The 17,969-nt window shown below is 44.6% G+C and overlaps 1 protein-coding gene across 1 annotated transcript; it reads left to right on the top strand.

The window, feature by feature from the left end:
• The first annotated feature begins 345 nt into the window (after positions 1–345).
• On the top strand, positions 346–17,969 carry npdc1b (neural proliferation, differentiation and control, 1b). The gene is made up of 9 exons (XM_069720069.1): positions 346–695; positions 11,230–11,397; positions 12,934–13,023; positions 13,108–13,305; positions 14,910–14,976; positions 15,676–15,757; positions 16,522–16,601; positions 16,768–16,867; positions 17,740–17,969. The coding sequence occupies exons 1-9, from the start codon at positions 626–628 to the stop codon at positions 17,809–17,811; spliced, it is 927 nt and encodes a 308-aa protein (XP_069576170.1). The 5' UTR covers positions 346–625; the 3' UTR covers positions 17,812–17,969.

Raw genomic sequence — 17,969 nt, forward strand, 5'->3', positions numbered from 1 at the left:
CGCCAAAGCATCCATCCCATTAATCACCTTTCTTCTTTTACCCATTTAAAAACAACAGCCTTTCTCTCTTTTGTTTTGATTTCTGTTTCCTGTCCAACATTGCAGCAGGTGACAGGAAGAAGAAAGAAGATTTTAATGTTCATAACTAGATTTTAAGGCCGTTTTTTCCTGAAGGTCAAAGGTCACCGTATCGAACACTCACCTGGACAAAGGATGAGTGTCTTTGATCTTCTGTTGCACTTGAACGGAGCACGGAGGGAGGGGGTGTAGCGGGCTGACGTCACAGGCCGACGTGCCTCCTCCTCCTCCGCAGCAGCAGCAGCAGAAGAGGAGAACACGATCAGTCCAACAGCCGTCGGTGCACCGAGCAGCAGGTCCCCGGAGAAGAGCAGCCCTCCCGCGGCAGACACGCAGCGCAGCGTCCGGCCGACCTCCACCGACCTCCCCGCGGCTCCTTCCTGTGTATTTACCTGGTTGTTCTTATTTCCGGAGTCCTCTCCCCTCCCTGAGCACCAGGAGATGGGGGAATGATCGGCACCGACTGCCCTCCTCCTCCTCCTCCTCCTCTTCCTCCTCCGTCGCTAGGTCTCCGTGTCCCCGACCCGCCGTCGGAGCTCTGCCCAGAATGCGGGCTCCGCTGCTCGGCCAGGCTGCGGTGCTCGCGGCCCTGCTGTCGCTGAGCACCTGTCTGACAGGTAAGATCTGCAACCTGTCACTCACACACGCGGTGCTGTGGCAGGAAGCTGCGCGCGGCCCTCCGAGTCTGACCTCATGATATCTGCTGCTATCACCTCCGCTTAGTATTTACAATATGTGACTCTGTTATTGTTGCATCTTTATTTATTTATTTTTTTTTTTTTCCCCCATTTATTTGTCCATTTTTGTGATCAATTCATATATATTTGTAATTTATTTGTCACAAAATCATCAATAAAAACAGCAGATCGGCTGTTTTTATTGGTTTGTATGTGAAAGTCAATTGAATATCTTTTTTTTTTATGGTTTTCAGACCAAAACAGACATTTAAATACTCTATTTTGTAGTTTTCACAAGTTTCTGACATCAAACTAAACATTTAATCAGTTAACTGAGAGAATAATCTTCTGTTTAACTGACAATAATAATAGCAGATGTGCTGCTGTATTTGTTTTTAAATTAAGTATCTTTTTTTTTTTTTACTGTTTTTCAGAAACAGAAATTTAAAGTTTCTGACATATTAAACATTTAATCATTTGAATGAGGGAATAATCTTCAGGTTACATGATAGTAAAAAAAAATACCAGTTAATCTGCTTTATTTGTTTGTGTGACAGAAAATTAAATATCTTTGTCAAATCAAAACAAAAATCCAAATATGCTTTTGTGTAGTTTTTATGAGTTTCTGACATTTATTATTTGCACGTTTAAATAAGGAAATAATCTTCAGGTTCAATTCATAGTAATAAAAACAGCTGATGGAGGCTGTTTATGTTTACTGTAAATAATGATGTTCATTCATAAAGACGGACACGTTTTATTATTGTTCCGTGTGTGTGAGACACGCTACCCTCCAGCTTTAATCACTTCATTAATTAGACTGAGATGATCAGTGTCTGATCTGTTGTGACACCTGAAGACCTGAAATCTTGAAGATGAGTTTACATGACATGAATCACGAGGTCAGGCGTGTTCACCTGAAACACACGTGATGAGATGCTTCACATTGACGTGCAGCTGTTTTCCTGGTTGGTGTGAAGTTCTCTAACATCGCTGCTTCCGTCTGTCTTATTTATATCCTCAAAGGAGCGTTTAGTTTCATAATTGAGTGTAAAAAAAAAAGTCAGATTTTTAGACGCCCATACTGGACATGAATCTGCGGTGTCGACCAATCAGAGGCTCCGTCTGGTGCCACCGTGGCTCCGTGGCTTCTCCACCCGCTGACGTGTGATGCTGCGTCTGGACGGGAGGCGGTGGAGCAGGAATCCTATTAGGCAGCGAGGAGGGAGGGAGGAGGATGAATCAGAGACGGATGGTTTTCAGGGGTGTGTGTGTGGCATCGTCGGGGGGAGGGGAGTGTGTGTGGGGGAGGGGGGCGTTGTGGCCCCCCGGTTATCACAGCAGAGGTGTTGGAGGTGGCCTGGTGGCCCTCAGGAACACATTCCTGCTGTCGGACCTGACCGTCACACACTGATGTCTCGCCACCATGTGACACGACAGCCGGATTAAAAACATCCCGTCTTTACTGTCGGGGCCTCAAACCGTTCATTTTTACAGACAAAACACAAACAAACTCACAATTTAATGTAAAAAAAGCAATTTTATTTTCCTAAAGCAGCTACAGGAAATGGTGGATTTGTCTGGACTATTTTAAACCACATGGTTGTGTGTGTGTCTCTGATGTATTTTTGGACAACACAGACTGTTTCTAAAAGAGTTCGTAGCTTCAGGTCTGTAAAATGGTTCTGATCCAGAAGTATCTTCAGCTGCAATACCAGCGAGTGCCACTAGAGGTCGGCTCCAAAAAGCCTCCGGCTCCATAGACTCCCATTCAACTTCTCTCATCAAATCCAAAGTGAATAAAATGTGTCCATCAGTTATCTCGGTGTTGTTAGCTAAAGTCACTCCTTCTTCTTAGTTTTCTGGAGGTCCATCTGAAAATAATCCCTCATTCATTAGAAAAGAAGATTCAAGAAGACCTGTTTTTGGGGGCGTGTCTGTTTGATTGACAGGCCTGCGGTGCAGTCAGGTTACAGCTATCGGTGGGCGGGACGTAGTATCGTCAGGTTTCCGATCAGATCGGTCAGATCCACCGCTGGCTCCTCCCCCAGCTCGTCCAAATATGGTCACTTCCTGCTCCAAACCGCTCCGAACTAGCAAAGATGGTGACGGACAGAATCTGAACTGGAGGATTCATAACGTTCACAAACCAACGATGACATCACTGATGGTTGATGACATCACTGATGGTTGGTTGAATATCTTCACAACAAATAGTCTCATAAATAAGCAGACTTCATAACCTCCTTCCCTCAGCCGGCAGCACGTGAAGAGTCTTTACGTTCCCACGCTGACCAGCAGCTCGGTGTCTGAGCTTCTTGGCTGTGATCCCTGATGAGTTCTAATCCAGACTATTAAACCTCACATAACCTGATTACGGCCGTCTGAAGGAGGCCGGTGCTGCTGTCTCATGACGCAGGCGTTCGACTGTCTGCTTCAACGACATGATGAAAGAATATTCATTCATGTTCGCAGGGCATTTTAAAAACTCCTTTCCAGACAGGGAAAAGAGTTTTAAAAATGTAACATAAAAGTTTCCATGTACGTAGCTGTAATGTTAGTTAGCCTTTATTTATTGTCAGTGTTTATGTTTTAATGACATCAGTGATGTCATCGTTGGTTTGTGAACGTTATGAAACCTCCAGTTCAGATTCTGTCCATCACCATCTTTGCTAGTTTGAACCTGACTGCACCACAGGCCTGTCAATCAAACAGGTCTTCTTGAATCTTCTTTTCTAATGAATGAGGGATTATTTTCAGATGGACCTCCAGAAAACTAAGAAGAAGGAGTGACTTTAGCTAACAACACCGAGATAACTGATGGACACATTTTATTCACTTTGGATTTGATGAGAGAAGTTGAATGGGAGTCTATGGAGCCGGAGGCTTTTTGGAGCCGACCTCTAGTGGCACTCGCTGGTATTGCAGCTTAAAACCTAATTTTTCAGACCTGGAAACTATGAACACTTTTATATACATGTTGTTGAGATTTGGAAGATATTTGCTTGATTTATGGTTTTTGGTCATTTTATTACATATATTACACGTTCATATATCACATAAAATGTATTTATACATGATTATCCTAAATTCCATTACAATAACTGAATCATATCATTACTCACGGACAGTATAAATAAAGTAAAGACTCTCTGAGGTGGATGTCGGAGTGTTTTCCTGCAGGATCTCTGTAAATCCTGTCAGACGTGTCAGTTTGATATTGAAGCTGTTTGCTGATTGGACAGTTTGAGCCTCAGTGCGGTGGAGGATTAGATCAATGGAGGTGATTTAATGCAGCTAATTCACTTAATGCACCGGGACTAATTTACTGATATGAATAATATCTTCTGCTTGATTCAGTTCTGCTGAGTCGTGTCATGGTCTCATGATGGAGATATATCAAGAACGCCTCGCGGGAATTTCTTTAAATTTGGCACAAACGTTCACTTGGACTCAACGATGATCAGATAAAATTTTGAGGGTCAAAGGTCACTGTTTCCTCACGTCCCTCCCATTCTTGTGTATACAAATATCTCAAGAACACCTCGAGGGAATTTCTTCAGATTTGGCACAAACTTTGACTGGAGGGACAAGTGTAAAGATGTCTTATATCTGTCCATATCTGAATTCCTCCCATGTCCAGTTATCGTCCCCCAAAATGCTCTATATTTCCAGATAAAGACTGAAACAGACCTCCAGGAGGAGACAGTGACTCTATGAGCTGGAGAAACTGGATTGATAAATGAAAATTCGCTCACAAATATGATGTAGAAACATCAGTTTATGGAGGCACTATTTTTTTTACCACCAACAACAACCAGGCATCTTGTCCTCTGAGGTTTCCTTGTTTGGTGCCATCGTGTCGGCATGGAGATAAAAACTAGAAGCTGCTGGGTCGTACTGCTGTATATGTAGGTGGGAATTAGAAAACACTCCTAACTGTGTTGTTTTTGTTTTTCTAGTTTCTTTTTGTAGCTATTTTTGGACTGAAACATATTTTCCTGGACATCCACTGAAATATGTTTAAAAAATATATCAACTGAAACCAAACCTGAAATCCTTTTAAAGCTCCATTATCGGGTCAGAAAGATGAAACGTGTTTTTCAGAAGATGATGAATGAAACATGTCTGTTCTTGACGTGCCAGCTGTGATAACAGGTCACATGCTGCTCCGTGTTCAGAGGTCAGAGGTCAAGCGGGCCGTGTTATCAGGATGGAGAGGCCTCTTCAGTCGGAGTGTGTTTGAGGTTCCCTCTGGAGGGCGAATGAAACCACATCCTGGATATATAACGTGTTTATGACTTATCAAGTCCAGGTGACCTTTATGATGGCAGAGGATTGAGACAACATGGGTAGGAAAGGACGCAACTGCAAGTCAGTTAGTTTTCTGTGGACTGTCAGTGTGTGTGTGTGTGTGTGTGTGTGTGTGTATATATACGTATATATAAATGTATAAACGTAATCATTGGCGATACTCTTTTTTTATTCAGGATTATTGGTTTCATATAAAAAGTCTTATTATTCTACATCAAATATGCTTTTATATTCCGAAAAAAAATTCAGTTTGATATTTATTCACGTGATGTTGTCAGTATATCTCATTTGACATGTCACATTTCACGTTAAACTTTCATAACTAGTTCAACACATCTGGATTCAGACGTCAGTTAGCAGCGCTGATCTCGGCTAAATTACATTATACAACAATCTGATTGGTCGACTGAACATTTGGAACAAATCATCATGACATCACCAGAAATATCACTCCACCTTCTCAATGGGAATATATAACTAGAGTAGAATTTCATACAATATGTAACCTAATGTAGTTTCTACTTGTTCTAGGTCTATTAAATGACCCATTGCATGTCGTGTTGTTATTGACGGTAAAGCGTCACCCTCTCGTGTGATGTCGCTCGAGGACGGACTGATGTTTACGACAAAATATTCATCGTGTTTGCGTTTTGAACCGAGAGACTCTCGTCGTGGAAGAAGCGTCGTTGCACAAATTGGGATTTGTTGAGTTTCAGGACGTCGGACGGACACGTGAATAAAAACATGGAACATCTCCGTCTCACTTCTGACTGACGGGAGACGCTCGCTGCATCCAACATGATTCCTCCTCCTCCTCCTCCTCCTCCTCCTGCTCCTCATCCTACTCCTCCTCATCATCATCCTCCTCCTCCTCCTCCTCCTCCTCCTTCTCTTCCTCCTCCTTATCATCCTCCTCCTCCTTCTCCTCCTTCTCCTCCTTCTCTTCCTCCTCCTCCTCCTTCTCCTCCTCATCATCCTACTCCTTCTCCTCCTTCTCCTCCTCCTCCTCCTCCTCCTGCTGAACGTCACGTCGTCTCAGCAGCAGAGAAACGGATGAAAAAACAATGCGTGCAGGAGGCGCTGAAATCAGACCTCACGCCGGTTTAACACTCCTGCAGGCGGCGGCTCAACGCAACGATGATGACTCATTAAAACGCTCTTCATCACCGCCGGGTGTTTCAGACGCTCGACTCGGACGGAGTCCCGTCATGAACGGCGTTCTGACGGACGCTCCGGTCGGGTTTCTATTTCTGCGTCTCTATTTTAAGACCCGCAGACGGAGGCAGTCGCAGCAAGAGAAGGAGGTTCTTCTTGTTTTGTCTTCGTACCATAAACGTGTGTTTTCCTCCGTGACATCATTCTGACCTCGGAGAGGAAGAGGAAGAGGAAGAGGAAGAGGAAGTCTTCGTCAGGTCAAACCGACCCGACGGTGTTCGTGTCGCCGGTCGGAGGTTCGTCGTAGAAAACCTCCGACGCTCGAACGCACACGAAACGAACAAGAAGGTTTCAGTTTAATGTAAAGGACTGATGGGGAGCTACGATTGTGTTCGTCCCGTCTTCGACTGGCCGTGAGCGGGCGTGTTGGCAGTCTGACAAACTCGGTGTTGACAGTCTGACAAACAGCTAACAAAGCTAACAAACAGCTAACAAACAGCTAATATCACCAAAAAAAACCCGGCTTCACTCAAATTAATTGTTAACCACACGAACAACCTGCTAACAAGGAGCTAATTTCACTAAAAACCAACTGAACTCAAATTAACGAACAGTTCATAACAACCTGCCGACATCCAGCTCACAAACAGCTACTTTTGCTAAACACCGGCTGAACAAGTTAACAGCTAACAACGCTAAAAACCAAATAACAAAGCTAACCAAGAGCCAATTTTATTAAAAAACAGCTAAACTCAAGTTAACGACCAGCTAACAACGCTAACAACCCTCAGAGTCCTCAGAAGGTTCCCAGTGGAACTCGGTGTTGACAGTCTGACTCTGGGGGGACGAATTCACGGCTGCACCACTTCCACCAACGTCAAAGAAAAACCCCACCTGGTGTCTCCTGACCTGACGCTCCTTCTTCTTCTTCAGTCTTTGGACGGTGAAGCTCCGCCCCCTCTTGAAACGTGATGTCATCAGAACACCTCGCCCGGCTCGTCGCTTCATCTCCGACAGACTTTCTGAAACGTTTCGAGGGTTTCTGTTGATGATTTTGACTCAGTGGAAATCACTGCATGGGCTCAGGAACACTCAGGAAGATTTCCTGTTTCCAAAAGGTCCACGGTGAAATTACAAATGTTCACGTGGTCACGTCGTGGTCATATTATTGATCATACATTTAGTGCTCTGGTGGATCTGACAGAAAGGGAAGAAGGTTTTTTATTTGTCTTGGGAGTTTGTTGGCATTTTTTTTCTTTCCTCCATTAATTGGATTTCGTCTGTATAAAATTTGGTTGCGATGCTTCAGCGGAACATTTATAAACCGACATCCGGTCTGACGGAAGAGTCGATATCCGATCGGAGACGTGCAGCGAGTATGCGGCGTCTCCTTGAACCCTCTCAGGGACAAATCGCTCCGGCACGAAGCTAAAAAGAAGAAAAAGAGGCACCGAACATGTTTCCTCTGATCAAACACGAGACAAAAGGTTGCTAGGAGACGGAGACCTGAGGAGACAGATGACCGAGAGCCCTTCTCGGGACTCGCTGCCTCTTTTTGTCTCCAAACGGCCTCCGTAAAAAAGATGAACGTGGAAGGATTGAAGCAGAGCACTCGACAGAGGAACAATAGATTCAGCGCAGAGTTTCCTTTTGTTTGTCGAGTGCGACAGGTCCACCCAGAGCTGCTGCCTCTTATGACACGACGGAAATAATGACTTTTCTGTTCTGTTTTGTGCAGCGAGAAACATCTGAAACAGCTGATTGGTGAAAAAAACAAACCAAAGTTGGATTATTTTCAGGTTTTTTTATCCAGCTGGAAACGCTTCACATCGAGTAGCTGCTGAGCACTGTTGTAGTCGTCAAGGGCGAGCTGTGTGTGTGTGTGTGTGTGTGTGTGTGTGTGTGTGTGTGTGTGTGTGTGTGTGTGTGTGTGTGTGTGTGTGTGTGTGTGTGAGTGTGTGTGTGTGTGTGTGTGTGTGTGTGTGTGTGTGTGTGTGTGTGTGTGTGTGTGTGTGTGTGTGTGTGTGTGTGTGTGTGTGTGTGTGTGTGTGTGTGTGTGTGTGTGTGTGTGTGTGTGTGTGTGTGTGTGTGTGAGAGTATTAATCATCAGCACCGTTACATAAAACCACGTGTTTAAAAGCAAGGTTTTCTGATTTCAGGAACTTCTAAATACCCTGCTCAACCCCCCCCCTCACCCCACCTCACACCATGCCCCCCCCCACACACACACACCATGTCGGCGTCCCCCCCCCCCCACCCCCGACCGTTCCTCGTCTCCGCCTGTTTTTTCTACTTGACACAGCAGCCCGAGACAAAAAAAAAAAAACATCCTCCATCCCTGACTTCACTTGTACATCCACCGTGGTGACTCACCCCCCTCTGATGATGTCACACCTCCCTCCCTCCTCTAGTTGCCATGGCAGTCGTCGTGGCAACCAGAGCCCAGGTTCCTCGATCGCTATAAGGAGGAGAAGCTAAAATCGGGGTTAATATCGACGGCCGGGGGTCTGATTATTTTTTCCCACCCGTGTGGCGTCGAGCTCTGTTCTGAGTGTGTGTGTGTGTGTGTGTGTGTGTGTGTGTGTGTGTGTGTGTGTGTGTGTGTGTGTGTGTGTGTGTGTGTGTGTGTGTGTGTGTGTGTGTGTGAAGTCAATGGATGCACTGTCACACCAGAACAACAAGTGCAATAGATAGTCCCAGTGGGAAGCGTCCGTGGCAGAGAGGACTGGAGAGGAGTAACGGAGGATAAGACCTCAGTTCAGTCTGTTCCTGTAAAACAAAACAACTTCTGCCCCCGAGAACTGCAGATATAACTAAAAATATATAAATGTTGAATTGAGCTTATATATAAAGACAGCAGAAAAACAAAAATAGATAGAAATAAATAGTTGTTCAGCGCTGCTGTTTTTCCAGAGAGCAGCAGGGTGAAGAGCTGCTGTCTGATTGTTTGTCGTGATGACGACTCTCTGGAGACCCACTGATGCTGTGGGTCAGTGGGTCCACCAATCAGCAACCAGCAGGGACGTCGTTGGTTTGTGAACGTCATGAAGCCTCCAGCTCAGATTCTGTCCATCACCATCTTTGCTAGTTTGAACCTGACTGCACTACAGACCTGTCAATCAAACAGACACGCCCCCAAAACAGGTCTTCTTGAATCTTCTTTTCTAATGAATGAGGGATTATTTTCAGATGGACCTCCAGAAAACTAAGAAGAAGGAGTGACTTTAGCTAACAACACCGAGATAACTGATGGACACATTTTATTCACTTTGGATTTGATGAGAGAAGTTGAATGGGAGTCTATGGAGCCGGAGGCTTTTTGGAGCCGACCTCTAGTGGCACTCGCTGGTATTGCAGCTTAAAGCCTCATTTTTCAGACCTGTAAGCTATGAACACTTTTATAAACATGTTGTTGAGATTTGGAAGATATTTGCTTGGTTTATGGTTTTTGGTCATTTTATTATATATTTTGAGTTCCGTTGTTGTGAATAGCAGAAGAGGGCACCATTCATGTACACAGTGAATATGACTTTGAACACAGCATAATATAAATCAAATCTTAAATCATAATATATTTTAAAAAATGCCTTTAACTGACAGCATCTTTTTTGCTTTAATTGTGTCTCAGTTCGTTTAATTTATATTTAATTGTTTCCCCTTTTTTTTATATCTATTTCTATTATCTTTCCAGATGTTTTACTTCCTCTCACATTCATTTATTGTGTATTCATATACTTCTACTTAATTTGAGCGTGACGAGTCTCCGACGTCTTCGTGAGGGTCTTGAGGTGTCCCTGTCTTCCCTGTTGTCCTGATATGTTCGTTGACCTGCTGCAGCTCCCCTCCGTGACCTCTGACCCCAGACGGGCAGGGCCTGCCTCCACCTGCGTCCTCGTCGTGTCGTAGCAGCGGCGGCCCAGACGAGGTCACGCTGCTCGCTCTCATCACGTTACGGGAACCTTTTTTCTCCAGTTGGCATTTTCCTGAAGTCGCCCCGTAATAAATCTCCACTTGTCATCTCTGACCTTCAAACACACCACTTTTTCTTCAGCTTTGATCGAGCTGCTTTGACTTCTGAGGGATACGATTTTTCCACACAGGATTTTTCGAGTGAAATCATGATCAATCAAACAGACTTCCTCCCAAACATATCGCTTTTATGAGGCCTAATATCTAATGAATGAGGGATTATTTTCAGATGGACCTCCAGAAAACTAAGAAGAAGGAGTGACTTTAACTAACAACACCGAGATAACTGATGGACACATTTTATTCACTTTGGATTTGATGAGAGAAGTTGAATGGGAGTCTATGGAGCCGGAGGCTTTTTGGAGCCGACCTCTAGTGGCACTCGCTGGTATTGCACTCATGACACTTTTGCATTGTCCTTACTTATCAGACCTGAAAGCTACGTCCACATTTTTATACTTTTATATATTTCCCGTGTACAGTAGAATAGTCCGTAATGAACGGCGTCCTCTTGTGGTATTCACGACGTCAGAACTAAAAATTTTCTATCAGCCTCGAGTTCATGAGTTTGTGATGTGTTTGCTGACGTTTACAGAAAGGTCAGAGGTCGTGGAGGTTCATGTTTGGTCGGATGTTAAGCTAATATACTGTAGTTTTAGTCACTTAGAGTTTGTATTTCCTGCATTACGTTACCTCCCCGTTAGCATGATAAACTGTTAGCCTCTGTGGCTTCTAGACGCCGTCCACGTTGCCTAGCAACAGTGTTTTTACGACTTGATTGTCTTTGTGCTTTGCATGTTACTCCAGGACTCCACTAGGGGGCGCACCAGAGAATTAGGATGTAAATATGACTTTTGCATAATGTGAACATAAACATCTCACCATGACCGTATTATTTTGTGAAAACTTGATTATAATTATTTACCAGCTCGGGGAGAAAACACGCCAGCAGCAACATCCACGCTCCGTTTTTTTTTTTTCAGAACATTTTCGAGTAGCTTCACTTCAAAGCGTCGTGTCTTGTCTGTCTCCACAGGCTCTCATCTGTGCCCTCGGAGTTTAGACTGTGCCCGGGCGGGACGACACTTCTGCCAGCCGGGCAGCTCTCACTGCGGGCCCTGCCTGCGCCCCCTAGTGGAGAACTCCCACGGCCGCTGCATGGCCAAGGGGAGACGCATTCCTCACCCTGCTCAGTCCATTAAAGGTAGGTGGGAGACACAAAACAACCACAAAGAGACAAAACAACCACAAAGAGACACAAAACAACCACAAAGAGACAAAACAATCACAAAGAGACACAAAACAACCACAAAGATACAAAACAACCACAAAGAGACACAAAACAACCACAAAGGGACACAAAACAACCACAAAGACACAAAACAACCACAACGTGTTTTTTTAATGGGATTTATTGAAAATATTAAACAAACAGAAAATTGTCATCCTCATCCTTTAATTTGAACCAAATGATTTACAGTGTGAGCTTCTTCTGTGCAACATCCTGGCTTTCTTTCTCTCCTCCTCCTCCTCTTCCTGCTCCTCCTCCTCTTCCTCCTCCCTGTTGCCATAGTGACACATTTCATTCATGAATCCAAGGAAGACTCGCTCCACCATCAACAGCAGCCTCTCTCGCTCTCTCTCTCTTCTGCCCCCCCCCCCACCCGTTGCCATCCACCCACACTGGGAGCAACCGGGCATGACAGCAGAGCACGATAACACACACACTAACACACACACTAACATAATACACACACACACACACACACACACACACACACACACACACACACACACACACACACACACACACACACACACACACACACACACACACACACACACACGCACACACACACACACACACACACACACACACACACACACACACACACACACACACACACACACACACACACACACACACACACACACACACACACACACACACACACACACTGCGTCAGTCAGCTCTCACGCCTGAGTAACTTCCTCCCTCAGTGATCTGCAGTGCAGCGCAGGATCACGGAGGTGGAGGTGACGGCTTTCTGCCACATGAGGGCGGTGTTATTTACATAAACACAGGTGTTTATCATGAATGAACCCTGAACAGAAGAGTTTCTGAGGTTTGTTGTGGAACTAGAAGACTTTGGGTTTTTTTTTTGGACCAATATTGGGAAATAAAAGTCCGTTTTTTGAATTTGCCTCCACCAACTTCCTGCGTATGCATTGATGAATCACTAGCGTGCATCTTTAAGTTGTAATTTTACACCAATTATAAAGGGCTCTTTGTATTTTATTTTCATTTTTATATTTTTAGATGCACTTTTATCTTTTTATATTTCAAGATTTATTTATTTTTTTGTTGTTGTTGCCGTACTAAATCTAAGTACTGCCCCTTTAAATGCTGCTCAGCTGGTGGATTGTTTTAACTTGAGAGGATGCTGGTTGACCTCATTTCCCATCTTCAGCTGCCTCAGATGGTTTCAGCCCTGCAGGGATGTAAATCTGTAACTTTACATGCAGCCTGATGATGAATAGAAACATGTTGTTGATGCAGAAATGAATATTTTTCCATTTTAAGTTCCTGTATTAATTAATAGGGTGATAGAAAATAAGCTAAAAATCAGTGTTTAGTATTCGGAGGAGATTACTGCTGCTGCTCCTTTGAGTCATGTTTGTGGACTGAACTCGATTGTTTAGTGAAAGGCACTGATTGGTTCTGGTTGTGTTCCTCCAGGTAAGGTGAACACCTATCCCGAGCTGGACGAGGAGATCGACTTCCTGTCTGCCATCATCAGCGAGCAGAGGACTGAGTCCAGGCTGCCAGGTACCCAACGGGCCGCAGCTTCACCTTTATTTGTTCAGTAGCAACGACAACAGCATCCATGCTGACTTTTCATCCTTTACTTAGCTCCGCCCCCCCAAGATGGCAAATCCAAGCAGCTCAGTGAGCCTGGCTCCGCCCACAGAGCGTCGCCCACCGCGCAGCCCACCAGCCGCGGCCCCACGACCACCGACACGGCTCCGCCCACCACCACAAACCTCACCCCCGCTCTGCTCAGCGACCCCATCATCCTGCCGTACCCCTCCAATGACCATGTCTTCATCAGTAAGTCTTTTCTGACTCCAAAGAGCTCTGCTGAGGTTAAAACTTTAGGTTACAGAGATAACCTCAGTTCTCTGATGAGATGAGGGAGGTATGTTATCAGAGAACCAGGGTTACTTCTGGAACCTAAAGTTTCCAATAAGATCTGGTGTAAATTATTCAAACAGCTTTGGGGACTTTTTAATGTTCAGTTCGCATATTTATTTCCCCACAAGAGGAAACTGTTTGTTGTTGTGAAGCAGCCTAAAATTTCATACACACACACACACACACACACACACACACACACACACACACACACACACACACACACACACACACACACACACACACACACACACACACACACACACACACACACACACACACATTTACACAACCCAGTGAAAGATTCTTGTGTTAAGAGAAGAGTAACACCAGTGATGAGGACATCAAATCCCAGAAAGATGGGAGGATCCAGATTTACTATGGTCACTGTGAGCACAACCTGGAGCACACATGACCAACATCCAGACCGCCGGCGGGGGTTTCTGGACGAGTGTTGGGAAATACCAGGACCTCGACCCGGCTAATGAACCATTTGAACTGCTCTTATTGACGTCAATATGTTCGAAAATAAATCTTCCTCGCAGCACTCAAAAAAAACTACACCATCACCACAATCTGTCTAAATAAGGAAGGAAATACTTTTCCAAATTCAAAATGTAATACCAGCGAGTGCCACTAGAGGTCGGCTCCAAAAAGCCTCCGGCTCCATAGACTCCCATTCAACTTCTCTCATCAAATCCAAAGTGAATAAAATGTGTCCATCAGTTATCTCGGTGTTGTTAGCTAAAGTCACTCCTTCTTCTTAGTTTTCTGGAGGTCCATCTGAAAATAATCCCTCATTCATTAGAAAAGAAGATTCAAGAACACCTGGTTTTGGGGGCGTGTCTGTTTGATTGACAGGCCTGTGGTGCAGTCAGGTTACAGCTATCGGTGGGCGGGACGTAGTGTCGTCATAGTTTCCAATTAGATCGGTCAGATCCACCGCTGGCTCCTCCCACAGCTCGTCCAAATATGGTCACTTCCTGCTTCCAAACCACTCCGAACATCACTGATGGTTCTGATTGGTTCTGACGGGCTGCGTACAATTATTATTATTTCTCTTTTCTGAACACGTGCAAAATATCGTATTGGATCCAATTAAACAAGTAAAAAGGAGCCAAGTAGACTTAAAAACGTGCCAGATGTAGAGACTTCTGTACTGAATACCGAGTCTGAACTGGTCTCCGTGGAAACACGAGGAGAAGATTTCACGCTGTAGAACATTGTGAGTTAAAAGATCTGCTGTGCGGCTCGTCGTGAACATTTCACGCTGTGATGTCGGTAACGCAGCGCGGCAGAACTAACAGGACACGAACACGGCTTCTGTTGTGTCCCGATTTCAGGGTCGGTCCTGAGATTTCAGACGTGTTTTCTGGGCCGGGCCTGATACACTCATTTATATATCTTCCTCAGTTATTTCCAGCAGCTCTCTCCTCGGTCGGGCATCATGTCGTCCGCCGTCGCCTCCAGACCGGCTCAACATTTCCTGCCGCTGACCGTCTTTCTCTATTTCTTCTCAGTCATGAGCAGCGTCTTCATCATGGCCGGTTCCGTGGCGCTGGTCGTCGCCGGGGCCTGTTGGGTCAGGTGAGATGTTTATTTTTTGAGAGACTCTGAATGCTTCCTGTCAGGATTTCACAATAAAACCTGAAGACTGGCTGTAGATTTTCTGTCAAAAAAACCTCAGAAAATACACATTGAATATTGAGCAAAACTTTTTATATTTTCTCGTCTCAATCGATTCATCTGGGCTGTAAAATATCTGAAAAATGCTTGTTATTATTTCCCAGAGCCTCAGGAGACGTCTTTAAATTCAACACGAGGCAAAATATAGCAGCTGATTTTCTTTCTTCTGCTCCGTCTCCCCACATTTTCCTTTCTTTTCTCCATCGTTCTATCGAAATAAAGAAAAAAATACACCGTAAAACCATAAAAAAAAAACAGTAAATATTTACATTTGAGGGTCTGGAAATAAATCACTCTTCACATTTTTGCTTTAAAACTATTCAACGATTTAATTTAAAAAAAACTCGACATCCTGTAAATCGACTTATTATTTATAAGTTCAGTTGGTTGCAGTCTGCAGCCTCACCACTAGAGGCCACTACATTCTGCAGACTGCTTCTTTAAAGTGTCCTGACTGGAAAACACAGTGTGATGAAACTGGTGGTGAGACTGAAGCTTTACAGCCACTACTAGAGGATAAAAAAAAAAGCATTATAGAAATATATATGCATGTATTCAATGAACAGAAAATAAATAAAACGTGTGACTTTGTGGCTCCAGGTTGCAGAAAGGAGTGCGTCTGAGTCAGAAGGTGGACTACCCGGCGTACGGACTGATGACGGCTCAAACGTTCGACAACATGGTGAGTAAGAAACCGAGAAAGTGACGCGGTCGGTTGGATTTGCAGGTAAAAAACACGTATTTATGTCCCACAACCGAATCTCAGACTCACAGCTTCAGCTGTCGCAATCTCTCATTAATATTTCTCTATTACATATAATTGAGCGTGTCTGGTGTGCCATGCGACTTTGTTGTTGACTATTTTTGATCAGGTTAATACATTTTTTAATAATAAATCAGTATTAAATATTAAATATTAAAGCATTTGGATGTATAATGTATTCAATAGCTGTAAAAATGTAAAGTATAGACAGATGGACAGACAGATATTTAAAAATGTAGTCGTCACAGCAGCATAGAAACACAGTTAGGAAGAAAACGGTGCAAAAAAATGACAATAAATAAATACACACACACACAAACTATTTACACAAAAAAACAAATACAGCTTGGGATGAAAAAAAAGTGTCAGGTGCTCTGAAATGAAATGGAGTTATTTTAGGTTGGTGTTGAACAGTCTGACAGCTGCTACGAAATCTGAACCCCAATGTGTCTGGCGTTTAAAAATGAGATCATCGTTATTTCTTATTTTTAATTATCCATCAGTCTCACGAGCAGAAATACGTGGAAACGCCTCGTTTGTCCTCTCGGGGACTCGAACAGGTGCGTCGGGGGAACTCGTGCTGAATGTCACTGAATGACTCTGTGCTGTCCCCTCTGCTCGTCTCTGTGCTGTCCCCTCTGCTCGTCTCCGTGCTGTCCCCTCTGCTCGTCTCCGTGCTGCAGCCCGGGGACAAGAAGCTGGCTCACAGCGCCCAGATGTACCACTACCAGCACCAGAAGCAGCAGATGCTCTCCCTGGAGAGGTGAGTCACCCCGACAGCGTCCGCCAATCACTGTCGTCCTCGTTGAATATTTTATGACTCTCTCTCTCTCTCTCTCTCTCTCTCTCTGTGTGTGTGTGTGTGTGTGTGTGTGTGTGTGTGTGTGTGTGTGTGTGTGTGTGTGTGTGTGTGTGTGTGATTCGTGCAGACACAGGGACGAGCCGAAAGTTCCCGACTCGGGAGCCTCGACGGACGAGGAGAACGAGGACGGAGACTTCACGGTGTACGAGTGTCCCGGTTTGGCTCCAGTGAGTTAACGTCTCTTTAAGCGGTTCTTATCTGCTCTTTTATTCGGAGGTTAAACTGTGTGTCAGCGTAATCCGACACCACGCTGAGTCAGCGGAGCCGTAAAGAGTAAAATATACCTCTGAATTTAATGTCTTAATGTCGGGTTCAGACTGACATCAGCATGGAAATAACTGGAGAGACTTCGAGGATGTTAACGCCAAAATGTTCGTAGCTTCAGGTTTGTAAAATGGTTCTGATCCAGAAGTGTCTTCAGCTGCAATACCAGCGAGTGCCACTAGAGGTCGGCTCCAAAAAGCCTCCGGCTCCATAGACTCCCATTCAACTTCTCTCATCAAATCCAAAGTCAGAGTTCACAAAGTTATGAATCCTCCAGTTCAGATTTTGTCCGTCACCATCTTGATAGTTCGGAGCAGTTTGGAGCAGGAAGTGACCATATTTGGACGAGTTGGGGGAGGAGCCAGTAGAGGATCTGACCGATCTGATTGGAAACCTGACGATACTACGTCCCGCCCACCGATAGCTGTAACCTGACTGCACCACAGGCCTGTCAATCAAACAGACACGCCCCCAAAAACAGGTCTTCTTGAATCTTCTTTTCTAATGAATGAGGGATTATTTTCAGATGGACCTCCAGAAAACTAATAAGAAGGAGTGACTTTAGCTAACAACACCGAGATAACTGATGGACACATTTTAGTCACTTTGGATTTTATGAGAGAAGTTGAATGGGAGTCTATGGAGCCGGAGGCTTTTTGGAGCCGACCTCTAGTGGCACTCGCTGGTATTGCAGGCATTTCCTCCACTGTACAGTGTGTGTGCTGTGGTTGTTTTCCTAACCCACAATCCTTTGCTCCTCTCCATGTGTGTACAGACAGGAGAGATGGAGGTGAAGAACCCGCTGTTTGACGACTCCACACTTTACCTGCATAAGTTCCACAAGTAAAAAAATAAAAATAAAACAGCCGGACGTTTCCGACGACTCGTCTCCAAACGCAGCATCAAACCTGCGTGAGTGTGTGTGTGTGTGTTTTTGACTTTTACACACACACACCGCTGTGCTCGAGTCCGGCCTTTTTCTTTCTTTTTTTTTTTTAACAGGAC

Source organism: Brachyistius frenatus, unplaced genomic scaffold (genome assembly GCF_029030835.1).
Source record: "Brachyistius frenatus isolate BFR_SWC_R1_liver_20210118 unplaced genomic scaffold, ASM2903083v1 Contig_231, whole genome shotgun sequence".
Lineage (NCBI taxonomy): Eukaryota > Metazoa > Chordata > Actinopteri > Embiotocidae > Brachyistius > Brachyistius frenatus.